General features: G+C 42.0%; 1 protein-coding gene across 4 annotated transcripts in view; it reads right to left on the reverse strand.

Moving 5' to 3' along the window:
* esamb (endothelial cell adhesion molecule b) overlaps window positions 1–15,190 on the reverse strand; it is a 94,346-nt gene that overhangs the window by 27,491 nt on the left and 51,665 nt on the right. Inside the window, exon 1 of one of the 4 annotated variants that reach the window (XM_035792232.1) lies at window positions 3,106–3,206. The exons of the other annotated variants lie outside the window; for them this stretch is intronic. Coding sequence (XP_035648125.1) covers window positions 3,106–3,151 — 46 coding nt within the window. The 5' untranslated portion in view covers window positions 3,152–3,206. Of the gene's footprint in view, window positions 1–3,105; window positions 3,207–15,190 lie in introns of those variants that run through there. 4 annotated transcript variants of the gene reach the window in all.

The following is a 15,190-nucleotide window of genomic DNA, read 5'->3' on the forward strand; positions in this document are numbered from 1 at the left end:
AGAGGCATTGCCAAGTGCTTGTCAAATTGTTAATGATAGGCTGGTGTGTACAGCATATAAAAAAACAAAGCAGAGCTCATGCCTTTCAAGCATATTTTTTCAAATCACTATTAGTCACATCATGCAGCCTTACAATGTATTAAAAATCTAAACATATAGCCCAAAGTTATTAGAACAACTAAAGTTAAGCATTAATTAAGCATATATAAGTACCTGTTTCTTTGTTAACTGCTCAACACAGAATAGCCACATGTGCGCACTCCCTAAAATCGCTTGGAGAAAATATCCTTTCTATTTTATTCAGCTTTGTTCAATTGTATTCTTCATACTATAAAATAATGCACTGGAATTCTAAGCAAATCTCATCTGCTAAATGAACTAGTGTAGCCCAAAGCCATTTGTCATAGCCAAATCAGGACAACTCAAGAGTATGCTCTTGATATGTTCTTCTGAAATAGACCATATCATGCTTCTTTAAACCTGTCTGAAATAAATCATTGATTTATTGTGAAGGTGTAGGCTATATTACATGGATTTATTGTGAAGGTGTAGGCTATATTACATGGATTTATTGTGAAGGTGTAGGCTATATTACATGGATTTATTGTGAATGTATAGGCTATATTACATGGATTTATTGTGAAGGTGTAGGCTATATTACATGGATTTATTGTGAAGGTGTAGGCTATATTACATGGATTTATTGTGAAGGTGTAGGCTATATTACATGGATTTATTGTGAAGGTGTAGGCTATATTACATGGATTTATTGTGAAGGTGTAGGCTATATTACATGGATTTATTGTGAAGGTGTAGGCTATATTACATGGATTTATTGTGAAGGTGTAGGCTATATTACATGGATTTATTGTGAAGGTGTAGGCTATATTACATGGATTTATTGTGAAGGTGTAGGCTATATTACATGGATTTATTGTGAAGGTGTAGGCTATATTACATGGATTTATTGTGAAGGTGTAGGCTATATTACATGGATTTATTGTGAAGGTGTAGGCTATATTACATGGATTTATTGTGAAGGTGTAGGCTATATTACATGGATTTATTGTGAAGGTGTAGGCGATATTACATGGATTTATTTGACTTTTTAAAATGTAGATGTTCCTAAGGTCTGCATCAGCGGCTCGTAGGCTGTGTGTGAAAGCCAGGAGATGCTAAATGTGTTTAGGTTAATAAACAGTGAATTACCGTGAGATCGACAGTTATTTGCTTGACAATAACTGGCTGACGAAATTTTGTGACCGCCACAGCCCTAGGTAAAGGAGATTTAGTTGTGAAGCTTCCGCCATATTGCTTCCACAGATCTGCCAACATTGAACTGTTTTAAGCAGTGAATTGCAGTCAACGAATCTCTTCCAATCTTGTCAGTTCAGTTAAATATTCAAGTATGACATCACTTGTCATTAGGGCTGTGACGGTCATGGAATTGTGGATGACGGTTATTGGTCAGCCAAATAACCAGTCACCATAATAACCATTAAGACGCACATTTTCTCCTCTCCTCCGCTCCTGACTGCTGATGCTACTGTTGTAGGGAGGGGGGGGGGTCGCCTAGATCACGGATGACTCGTTTGCTACAACACCATGCTTGTTTTCAGCAAGGAGCAACAAAGTTTCACCATATTGTAGAGTCCATGTTATAGCAGAAATGGACTCATCCACACAAATGCCTGGCTGTCCCGTCTCCGGTCAGCTGTTCGTTCCACAGTAAAAAAAATGTTTTACTTTCATTCTGGTCTTCATCCATAACCGTTGGTGACACAGTAATTATGCCAGCCCTACTTGTCACAGGGTGCTTTACATAAATTACAGAGCCTTGAAGCCAATGAAAGTCAACCTACAGTAAGAGGTCAGGAGCAAAAATCACATTTAGGTCTTCCTTAACATTATCTTGATATCTGTATAGCCCTCTCTTGCAATCTGTTTTTATTCAGCTATCATAATTCAACACTGCTACTGGTAATCCCCCTAACACTACAAATACTGGCCAGACGTAAACCTACAAAGCCCAGATGAGATTAATTGAAGGGGAAGACGGAGCACATTAAATATAAAAAAATAAGATCAAAAGCAGAATAAATACAGTGCCTTGATTAATAGTGGATAAAATTCTGTCATCCCCCACAGCTGTTTGAGAGGGTTTTACGTAATCTGGGCAACATTCAGCTGGACTTGGGTCCACAGAGACCAAAATGGAGGTCACAGATCTCACAAATCAATAATTTACCCACGCTTACCAAGTTCTGTTTGTTCCTATGTGTGGTCAGACAACCCTGAATTGTTTGCTGTCAACATGAACTGTAACATAGTTATATTGATGATATAGCCTACAGGACCTCAAACAAAATTACACTTTTCAGATAAAAAATAAATAAAATACATTCATAAGCGTACCTCAAACATTTGAACCATTTGGGATATCAAAAAATACATGAGATAGTCAAACATTTGTGTTGATTGAAATTTCTAAAGAGACATACGCTAATGTCAAGCATTAGAAATATCGTGGTCCTTCTGTAGCTCAGTTGGTAGAGCATGGCGCTTGTAACGCCAGGGTAGTGGGTTCGATCCCCGGCACCACCCATATGTAGAATGTATGCACACATGACTGTAAGTCGCTTTGGATAAAAGCGTCTGCTAAATGGCATCTTTTTTTTATTTTTTATATCTGGATATGCATAAAATAATCTCAAGCATTTAGTTGATTGAACTGTTGGAGAACTGCTCACTAGATCCCATTTAACAACCAGGTCTAGCCCATGTCTCCTATTAGAAAATATCAAGACTATATGCCAATAAATAACTTGTATAACTACACTCAGGATAATCATAAAGACATAAGGCAGAGCAATAAAACCTAAAGTATCATCCAGCAGCCTACAACCAAAGCATTCAAAAGAGGTAGAGGAAGAGCAGATGATCAAATAAAAGTGGAGAGGAGAAGTAGAGGAGCATGGAGAGTTGGAATGAGAAAGATTGGATGATGAGAATTGAATGAATGGAATGAGAGTGAAATGAGAGATAAGAGAAGGAGAAAAAGAGGAGAGATTGAACTAGACTATGGTGGTGGGCAGGCTCACTCACAGGGTGCTGGCCAGTCCCCTGAGATGGTCAGCTGAAGATGGATCATCTGATCCGAGCAATCTGAGTCCTCCCGATCCGCCAGCTTGGAGCTAGGTCCCACACACACAGAATAACCCCCTCCACACACGGACAGACAACCCCCTCAGCGTGACGTGAGGAGGGTCTCAAATCCCTAGTCCACAAAAACAATAACCCTATAGGAAGAGGGTCTTAACCCCCAGTCCCCATAACCGCAAACACACGTTCAGCAAGAGGGACAAGTCCGCACATACACGTACATCTAGCTAGGCTAGGGGCTGCTCAACAGCTACAGTGTGACTGCACCCCGGTTATTTTCTTTCTGGAATTAAAGTGTATTCAGCTGGGCAAATTAGAGAGTGACACAGAGAGAGAGAGAGAGAGCGAGCGCAAGAGCGATAAAGAGAGGGGGGCGCAACTGGGCATCGGTCTGACGTAAGTTGGTGGCATCTTGTTCTGGGCTTATAGTGGCAGTGATTTCCCCTGGTATCATGTGACCCCATTGCTATGGTGGCCCTTGTTTATGCCGTGAAGCACCTATGGACTAATCCCTAAACAATCCCTGGCTCAATAATTCAAACCTGCTTCACGTGACCCAAGTTCAACAGCTCAGCTGGACACAGAGATGAGGTAGGCAACCACATGGTCACTTTGACGTCTCTGCTGCAGGGATTGCTATGACTGGATTCTCATTCTCATATTTGCAGTATTAGTTACATTAAATTACATTTGTTTTCTCATCTCAGACAAGTCTCTTGGCCTGCACAGGTTTTGAAGACATATACTAACAGAAATGGATAGGCCTAAATAAAACTACTTGATTCATGTACTGAACCTGAACTTGCATTGAAGTTTATTAGAGACCGCTGTTCCACAGAAATTCCCAAGACAAATGAGAACCAATGCGCCAATGGAGAATGCCAACGTCCACTCTTGCCAACGTCCACTCGTCCCAACTTGCCATAACAGTCATCAAAGCTGATGCTATCAGACTGACTGAAGTAAGTGGATGACCCATGAGTTTAATAGCGTCATCATTGTATCAGCCATAGTGTTATTCCACAAAATAATAGACCCTGGATTGTTTTTTCTGATTTGGCGTGACTCTCTAATCCTGTTAGGGATAAAACACATTTTTCTGCTTGAGATGGGTGCATTATCTTTACTGAGAAATGATGAGTGTGTTCTAAAAGAGCAGTGCTACACTCTTAGATGAAAAGGTGCAATCTATAACATAAAAGGGTTCTTCGCCTGTCCTAATACACTCTAAAAGTTAGGGGTTCAACAAGGGTTCTTCTAAGATCCTCAAAGTTCTTTGGCACTAAAAATGCACCCAAAAGGTACTTCCAAGAACCCCATAGGAGGTGGGGTTAATCAAGGAACGTCCTTAGGTTCCTGCAAGAACCCCCAAGAACTTCCTGCCCAACTGAAAAATTGAGATTTGAATTTGCGAAAACAGCAGGTGCAGGTACTTAACAGAACATTTTTAAGATCGCCTCAATTTAAGGTAAGGTTTCTACCTTGTACGATCTAAATTGATATTGTTTTATGATGACACCCTCTATCTTTCATATTTGTGCAAATGGCTGTGTTGTTTGGCACGTCCTCCCTTTTAAAATTCTTTCTAAAACAGAAAATGGGCATAATGCAACGAATGTCAATCAACAAAGTGGTAAGAATATGTTGACGGCTATAGCTGCATTGGGTGCAGATGACTGAACTTCCTACTTATTTCTGCAGGTATACTGATGAGGAGGCGCACAAAAAGGTATGTACAATTGGTATTGGTTTGTCGCATGTTATGCAGATCACATGTAGGCTATCACATTTTTATTAATGGTTTCTCTCAGTGGTGGAAAAGTACTCAATTTTCATACTTGAGTAAAAGTTTACATTTTTTTTAAATAAAAATGAAAGTGAGTCACCCAGTAAAATACTACAGGAGTAAAAGTCGAAAAATACTCTGTTTTAAAATGTACTTAAGTATCAAGTATAAATAATTTCACATTCCTTATATTAAGCAAACATGATTTTCTGGTTTAAAAATAGTTTAATTTACTAATACCCAGGGGCACAGTTCAGGGGCACAGTTCAACACATAATTTACAAACAAAGCATTTGTGTTCAGTGAGTCTGCCAGATCAGAGGCAGTAGGGATGACCAGGGAGGAGCTCTTGATAAATGCGTGAATTAGACAATTTTCCTGTCCTGCTAAGCATTCAAAATGTAACTTTTGGATGTCAGGGAAAATGTAAGGAGTAAAAAGTTAATTATTTTCTTTAGGAATGTAGTGGAGTGAAAAAGGAAACCGCACACTGCTTTTGATAGTATCACTGACCTGCAAAATGTTTGCTCAGATGTGCGAGTGCCTTAGGAATTTGGAATGTAGTGGAGTAAAAGTGTCAAAAATATTATTAGGAAAGTACAGATACCTCAAAACGACTTAAGTAGTATTTTTCCTTAAGTACTTTATACCACTGGTTTCTCTAAAACTTTATAGGACTCAGTCACAGCAGCCATCTTCCTCATCCCTGAACTCTTCAATGAAGATCCCAGAGGTCTCTACATTATGGACAATGTACGTGTATGATAACGGTTGTCAAAAGTAAACAGCGGTTTCATTCACATTTACCACAAAAACCATTGCATGAATACTGTCGTGTGCATGTTAATCATCTGTATAATTATAATTTTTGTATTCCTAGAATTCACCCTCCCTACATGGCTGATTAATATAACTGGAAACCTGTTCGATCACCATGCACTACAAAATCATTCTGAAACCCCACCTCTTTAAGGAATACCTAGGATAGGATAAGTAATCCTTCTCACTTTAAGATTTAGATGCACTATTGTAAAGTGACTATTCTACTGGATGTCATAAGGTGAATGCACCAATTTGTAAGTCGCTCTGGATAAGAGCGTCTGCTAAATGACTTAAATGTAATGTAAATGTAAATTCTGGCTATGGGTACGAAGGATATCAACACATTAACACGCCAGAAAATATACTGATTGAACTGCTGGGAGTTTACCTCATCTCGATTTTTGACTTCTGCTTTGCCACTAAAATCATAAAACACTGACAACTAAAATGTAGTGTTATTGTTATGCTGATTAATAATTGAAGGTGGGTGGGGGGGGGGTAAAAAAATGAACCCCATAAGTTTATTTGAACAACCATTATTAAAGAACTTAGAGGTTCCCCCAGTTTTAATTTGAAGAATCCTTTCTTTTTTCTGTTCCGCGGGTGATGTGGAGGTAAACCCAGGCCCTGCATGTCCCCAGGCACCCTCATTTGTTGACTTCTGTGATCGAAAAAGCCTTGGTTTCATGCATGTCAACATCAGAAGCCTCCTCCCTAAGTTTGTTTTACGCACTGCTTTAGCACACTCTGCTAACCCTGATGTTCTTGCCGTGTCTGAATCCTGGCTCAGGAAGGCCATCAAAATTCTGAGATTTCCATACCCAACTATAACATCTTCCGTCAAGATTGAACTGCCAAAGGGGGAGGAGTTGCAGTCTACTGCAGAGATAGCCTGCAAAGTAATGTCATACTTTCCAGGTCCATACCCAAACAGTTCGAACTAAGAATTTTGAAAATGACTCTCTCCAGAAATAAGCCTCTCACTGTTGCCGCCTGCTACCGACCCCCCTCAGCTCCCAGCTGTGCCCTGGACACCATTTGTGAATTGATCGCCCCCCATCTAGCTTCAGAGTTTGTTCTGTTAGGTGACCTAAACTGGGATATGCTTAACACCCCGGCAGTCCTACAATCTAAGCTAGATGCCCTCAATCTCACACAAATCATCAAGGAACCCACCAGGTACAACCCTAAATCTGTAACAAGGGCACCCTCATAGACGTCATCCTGACCAACTGGCCCTCCAAATACACCTCCGCTGTCTTCAACCAGGATCTCAGCGATCACTGCCTCATTGCCTGTATCCGCTACGGAGCCGCAGTGAGAAGGCCTTTCTAATCGACCTGGCCCGGGTATCCTGGAAGGACATTGACCTCATCCCGTCAGTTGAGGATGCCTGGTCATTCTTTAAAAGTAACTTCCTCACCATTTTAGATAAGCATGCTCCGTTCAAAAAAATGCAGAACTAAGAACAGATATAGCCCTTGGTTCACTCCAGACCTGACTGCCCTCGACCAGCACAAAAAAATCCTGTGGCGGACTGCAATAGCATCGAATAGTCCCCGCGATATGCAACTGTTCAGGGAAGTCAGGAACCAATACACGCAGTCAGTCAGGAAAGCTAAGGCCAGCTTCTTCAGGCAGAAGTTTGCATCCTGTAGCTCCAACTCCAAAAAGTTCTGGGACACTGAAGTCCATGGAGAACAAGAGCACCTCCTCCCAGCTGCCCACTGCACTGAGACTATGTAACACGGTCACCACCGATAAATCCATGATTATCGAAAACTTCAACAAGCATTTCTCAACGGCTGGCCATGCCTTCCGCCTGGCTACTCCAACCTCGGCCAACAGCTCCGCCCCCCCCCCCGCAGCTACTCGCCCAAGCCTCTCCAGGTTCTCCTTTACCCAAATCCAGATAGCAGATGTTCTGAAAGAGCTGCAAAGCCTGGACCCGTAAAAATCAGCTGGGCTTGACAATCTGGACCCTCTATTTCTGAAACTTACCGCCGCCATTGTCGCAACCCCTATTACCAGCCTGTTCAACTTCTCTTTCATATCGTCTGAGATCCCCAAGGATTGGAAAGCTGCCGCAGTCATCCCCCTCTTCAAAGGGGGAGACACCCTGGACCCAAACTGTTACAGACCTATATCCATTCTGCCCTGCCTATCTAAGGTCTTCGAAAGCCAAGTCAACAAACAGGTCACTGACCATCTCGAATCCCACCGTACCTTCTCCGCTGTGCAATCTGGTTTCCGAGCCAGTCACGGGTGCACCTCAGCCACGCTCAAGGTACTAAACGATATCATAACCGCCATCGATAAAAGACAGTACTGTGCAGCCGTCTTCATCGACCTTGCCAAGGCTTTCGACTCTGTCAATCACCATATTCTTATCGGCAGACTCAGTAGCCTCGGATTTTCGGATGACTGTCTTGCCTGGTTCACCAATTACTTTGCAGACAGAGTTCAGTGTGTCAAATCGGAGGGCATGCTGTCCGGTCCTCTGGAAGTCTCTATGGGGGTGCCACAGGGTTCAATCCTCGGGCAGACTCTTTTTTTTCTGTATATATCAATGATGTTGCTCTTGCTGCGGGCGATTCCCTGATCCACCTCTACGCAGACGACACCATTCTATATACTTCCGCCCGTCCTTGGACACTGTGCTATCTAACCTCCAAACGAGCTTCAATGCCATAAAACACTCCTTCCGTGGCCTCCAACTGCTCTTAAACGCTAGTAAAACCAAATGCATGCTTTTCAACCGCACGCCTGACCAGCATCACCACCCTGGATGGTTCCGACCTTGAATATGTGGACATCTATAAGTACCTAGGTGTCTGACTAGACTGTAAACTCTCCTTCCAGACTCATATCAAACATCTCCAATCGAAAATCAAATCAAGAGTCGGCTTTCTATTTCGCAACAACGCCTCCTTCACTCACGCCGCCAAACTTACCCTAGTAAAACTGACTATCCTACCGATCCTCGACTTCGGCGATGTCATCTACAAAATTGCTTCCAACACTCTACTCAGCAAACTGGATGCAGTTTATCACAGTGCCATCCGTTTTGTCACTAAAGCACCTTATACCACCCACCACTGCGACTTGTATGCTCTAGTCGGCTGGCCCTCGCTACATATTCGTCGCCAGACCCACTGGCTCCAGGTCATCTACAAGTCCATGCTAGGTAAAGCTCCGCCTTATCTCAGTTCACTGGTCACGATGGCAACACCCAACCATAGCACGCGCTCCAGCAGGTGTATCTCACTGATCATCCCTAAAGCCAACACCTCATTTGGCCGCCTTTCGTTCCAGTTCTCTGCTGCCTGTGACTGGAACGAATTGCAAAAATCGCTGAAGTTGGAGACTTATCTCCCTCACCAACTTCAAACATCTGCTATCTGAGCAGCTAACTGATCGCTGCAGCTGTACATAGTCTATCGGCAAATAGCCCACCCATTTTTACCTACCTCATCCCCATACTGTTTTTATTTATTTACTTTTCTGCTCTTTTGCACACCAATATCTCTACCTGTACATGACCATCTGATCATTTATCACTCCAGTGTTGATCTGCAAAATTGTAATTATTCGCCTACCTCATGCCTTTTGCACACAATGTATATAGACTCCCCCCTTTTTTTCCCTACTGTGTTATTGACTTGTTAATGGTTTACTCCATGTGTAACTCTGTGTTATCTGTTCACACTGCTATGCTTTATCTTGGCCAGGTCGCAGTTGCAAATGAGGACTTGTTCTCAACTAGCCTACCTGGTTAAATAAAGGTGAAATAAAATATTAAAAAATAAATAGTGTAGGAGAACCATTATTGGTTTCAGGTAGAAAGAACCCTTTTGCCATCTATGTAAAAACCATTTTCACAGAGGACCCTATGGGACCCTATGGGAAAATAGAAGTAAGATGTGATTGGATTAGGGTGGATTGCATCATCATGGAAAAATGTATTTGGAGTGATACTTTATGACCATGAATTTGTATCATAGTTTGCATACCCTATGGGAACAATTCTATACAACTATCTGCAGCTAAGTCTAAGCCCTCCAGACTTGGTGGATAATAATACAGTGTATCCTAATGCAAACGAGTATTGGAATGTGTTGTAGATTAGAATGATGAATGGGAATGGTTATTTTCAATGATACACTCCGCCTTAATGCAGGATAATGCTATATATTCCTGTGACTATTCTTGCGCTTCTTCTTGGACTAGGTTTATCCCCAGAACTGTGTCATTCAATTGCTTATTAAATGAGGGAAAATCTTCCCTAATCCCTGGATCGGTCTCCACTCTCCATCTGGGTTGTGTTTTGCTGCAGAGAGATGAGACACACTGGATGGTGTATCATCATGAATCTACATCCATCAACAGAAACCCTTGAAAAGCTGCCACTGTAAAACACATCACTGTCAACTGGCATGTTTAATAACTACCATGGTTTTATAATGTATTAAGGTATATTCTTTGTAAAGATGCATCTTGCCTATGAAATACAACTAGACTCATCTATTCCCCCAAAAATGTATGACAGACAGGCATTAGTAGTGGGCCCTTTAGTCATATTTAAAAAAAAAAGTCAAATGTAGGATTCTAAAATCTGTGGAAAAAATATCTCAGCAAACGCTGTCATGGTCATGCCGAGCTGGTTGCCTGATCCATCAGGCTGGTCGAACTCAAACAAGAGACCGCTGAGAATGTCTGTTACCATGAGCAGCCAAGAGGGGGCAGCAAATCTTTATAAGAATCACCAACTAAGCAACAGACTAGAATCACATGGATGTGGTGGATTAATTTGATATCAAAGGCCAATGTTTTGTAGCCTGGTAACACATACTGAATTTAATTCCACTGCTCTATATATCGCTAGACTGCCACCATTGAAGTCCTTTCCTGCTGTGAGGAGCGTTGTACAAAACAAGTCATCAGCGATTGGATCGTCTCTAGCCAATCAGAGTATCAAAGCCAATGACTACATCCTAAAAGCAGCTCTACCCACGTGTGTTCAGGCTCTGGCCCAACCCATCGGTTTCAGGGACCAATCAAAACATCTTCAATGTGTTCGCATTCGAGGAGTCGTCGGGGAGGAGATCAAATCCACACTCATCGTGGAGGAGAAATGTTAGTGGGTGTGACGTTTGCCCGGAGCGATGTGGATGGGTAGCCAGGCAAAATGTTTGGCGCCTCCATTTTTAGATTATCAATAATCTATAATAATCCATGATATCATTTAATTACTATCCAAGCAAGCATGTTAAAAATATAGGCTTAACTTCTGAAATCCACAACGAAAAACAACAAACCAATATTCCCTACGTTTTGAACACCATCAGTACAACATATATTTTTTATTTAACCTTTATTGAACTAGGCAAGTCAGTTAAGAACAAATTCTTATTTACAATGATGGCCTACCCCGGACGACGCTGGGCCAATTGTGCGCCGCCTTATGGGACTCCCAATCACGGCCGGATGTGATACAGCCTGGATGCTCCTTCAAAAATACAAATTAAATGAATGATTCCAGTACTTTGCTGAAACACACAACCATGCCCACACTCCAGCATCGGCGAGACTGACTGACAGCACAATGAGTGGCAAGGTGGTTTATAAATGGGCCGTGGCCGATGTAACATATCAGACTGAGTGGCATTCAATGATGGGAAAATATGAGGCTTTATTACGAAACGTGTCCTGACATTCCACAGTCCACAAAGCTAAACCTGTGTAAAAAGAGGATTAAGGTAAAGTGAGAGTACAGGAGGTTGGTGACACCTTAATTGGGGAGGACAGGTTCATGGTAATGGCTGGACCAGAATTAGTGGAATGGTATCAAATGCATCAAACACATGAGCTGTGCTAGAATAACCATACTAACATACTGTATTCTACATACTTAGTATATACTTTTAGTATATTTTAGTATACTGTAAACAAACGGTATCATTTCAGTTGAGCATACTAGCACTTCGCCTGTATACCGGAAGTTGATGCTGTTGCAATACAACCTCTTGCTAGCTTGTTAGCATAACAAATGACTAGCTAGACATTTTATGATTTCGAGTGTGTCCGTAAATTTCACTCGTGGCGTGGACGCTCTGGCCGAGGAGTAGGGTTGATCCAAGCGTTCTGACCTCACAAAGGTAGTCAAACACCCAAGCCAACAGGGTAACATCGGCTAGCTAATGCCAGACACAAATGAGAAAACACCTTACTCTTACCATTTCACTCACCCTAGCAGAGCTGGTTGGGCTGTTTATGTTATCCAGAGTGTTGGAGACTGTACTGTAACTGTGCTGCTGGCAACAATTTAATCAAGCTTTTTTTGCTGACGTTCACTGACACCGGCCATATTCAACAGGTGGTGAGCGTTCCTAAATTCATCAGTTATTCTGCACTCTGGCACACTCAGACGAGAGTGTTCGGAAATCGGAGTAGATAGCTGGCTACTAATACATCTGGCTAACATTGTGTAACTAGTTAACATACCAGCGGTACATACTGCTGTAATGCTCAACATTTTCTTAACATGTTGTAAAACCACACCCATTTTCTGAAGAATAGCATTATGGGTCCTAAAAGTACGGAAATAGTGTCCACTGCGTGTATACTTCGTATTTTGGAGAATTTAGTACGACATCCGGGAACTTTTGGCATACTAACTATATCCATACTATGACCAATAAGCATACTACATACTCAATTTATGTCACAAATAGTATGGTTAGTATCGTTAGTATGAGTATTCAAACACAGCTATGGTTTCAATGTGTTTGATGCCATTATTATGAGCCGTTCTCCCCTCAGCAGCCTCCACTGAGTGAGAGGTATATGGGGGGTGAGTTGGGTTATGGATGGTGGGAGGCAGTTAGTGATATAGGACAATAATATAGCCTTCTTTGTGAAAGACTGTGTGCATATACTGTACGTGTCTGACCCCCGGGGCTTCAAACAGATGGTTCTTAAATAATAAATATTTGAAGGAGGCTCCTTTAAATTGGATTACATTAGCGTAAATCTCTGCAGCTATTTTAAACCATTTTGAGTATGCTATCTCATCACAGGAGCTTTAATCCCTTTAAAGTTTTGATTGTGTTCAAATTGATTCTGCATGCACACATGGGCTCTAACTCCCACAACCTCTCTCCCTCCGGCTCTCTCAAATACCACTAAATCACATGATTCATTTATCAATGGAAAAACACCTTCAGGGAGAAAGGAAAGAAGGAAAAGCACTTCAGGGAGAAAGAAATATTTCACCAGCAAAGCTGATTTTAGATTCATGCCAGTGAGAGATAAAATCAAAATAGTTCAGGTCCCTTCTAAGGAGAGGTTAGATACCGGTAGGTTTTAGGAGAGGAAAAGGTCATGGAATACAGCATTACAGGGACGTCACCAGGACCAGGCTTTAGGGTCAGCCCTGAATCATTTGCCCTGCTGCGACGGTTTAAAATAAATGAAGTCAACTGAATGCACCACCTAGTTCATGGTTAGCGGTCACGGCAAATAGAGCAATGCAGATCTTCTACACACACACACACACACGCACACACACACAACTATTCCCTGATATTTTCCTGAACTTGCCCACATTTCTGATGCATTTCATTCACATAGCATTGCATAGACTCCCATACAGCAAGACATATAAAAGGTGTGAAGAACATAGAAATCAACTTTTTTTTGGAGTGGGTATAATATATCAATGTGTTCATAGGAATGGGGAGAATAAGATAAGACTATTAAAACCTTTGCCACCCTAAAGGACACATTTTTCTGCTGGCCCATGTGGTGAGATGCATGATTGATGTTGAAATATGGCTTCAGAAACTATGAATCTATGAAACCACATTGGGCTATTCTATGTAGAGGGAGTCCACAGCCCTTTTAAACACTATACAGGACTGAAAGAGGACCATTCTCCAAATCTCCTAACTGCCTGTGGCACTAGGACAGTCTTCCTATATCAGAATCTGTGCCAGTCTTACTATTCCCCACACACACAGAGATACAGGAAGATGGATTGGACTTGAATAATGCATTGTGGCTAATCCCAATAAGAGAGATGGAAATCACCGTGAAGGAAACAAGCTTCCCCTTGATCACCGTGATGACCATTAGCTCATGACCGTTACAAATCAAATCAAATGTTATGTCATATGTGCAGAATACAACCGGTGAAGGTAGACCTTAAAGTGAAATGCTTACTTACAAGCCCTTAACTTAAAGCATTGTTGGTTAAGAAAAAACAAGTGTTCAGTGAAAAAAAAAATAGGGGAAAAAAGTTACGAATAATTAAACAGCAGCAATAAAATAACAATAGCGAGGCAATATACAGGGGTTACCGGTACAGAGTCAATATACAGGGGTTACCGGTACAGAGTCAATATACAGGGGTTACCGGTACAGAGTCAATATACAGGGGTTACCGGTACAGAGTCAATATACAGGGGTTACCGGTACAGAGTCAAAATACACGGGTTACCGGTACAGAGTCAATATACAGGGGTTACCGGTACAGAGTCAATATACAGGGGTTACCGGTACAGAGTCAAAATACACGGGTTACCGGTACAGAGTCAATATACAGGGGTTACCGGTACAGAGTCAATATACAGGGGTTACCGGTACAGAGTCAATATACAGGGGTTACCGGTACAGAGTCAATATACAGGGGTTACCGGTACAGAGTCAATATACAGGGGTACCGGTACAGAGTCAATATACAGGGGGTACCGGTACAGAGTCAATATACAGGGGTTACCGGTACAGAGGCAATATACAGGGGTTACCGGTACAGAGTCAATATACAGGGGTTACCGGTACAGAGTCAATATACAGGGGGTACCGGTACAGAGTCAATATACAGGGGGTACCGGTACAGAGTCAATATACAGGGGGTACCAGTACAGAGTCAATATACAGGGGTTACCAGTACAGAGTCAATATACAGGGGTTACCAGTACAGAGTCAATATACAGGGGTTACCGGTACAGAGTCAATATACAGGGGTTACCGGTACAGAGTCAGTATACAGGGGTTACCGGTACAGAGTCAATATACAGGGGTTACCGGTACAGAGGCAATATACAGGGGGTACCGGTACAGAGTCAATATACAGGGGGTACCGGTACAGAGTCAATATACAGGGGGTACCAGTACAGAGTCAATATACAGGGGGTACCAGTACAGAGTCAATATACAGGGGTTACCAGTACAGAGTCAATATACAGGGGTTACCGGTACAGAGTCAATATACAGGGGGTACCGGTACAGAGGCAATATACAGGGGGTACCAGTACAGAGGCAATATACAGGGGGTACCAGTACAGAGTCAATATACAAGGGTTACCGGTACAGAGTCAATATACAGGGGTTACCGGTACAGAGTCAATATACAGGGGG

Source organism: Oncorhynchus keta, chromosome 18 (genome assembly GCF_023373465.1).
Source record: "Oncorhynchus keta strain PuntledgeMale-10-30-2019 chromosome 18, Oket_V2, whole genome shotgun sequence".
Taxonomy (NCBI): Eukaryota; Metazoa; Chordata; class Actinopteri; order Salmoniformes; family Salmonidae; genus Oncorhynchus; species Oncorhynchus keta.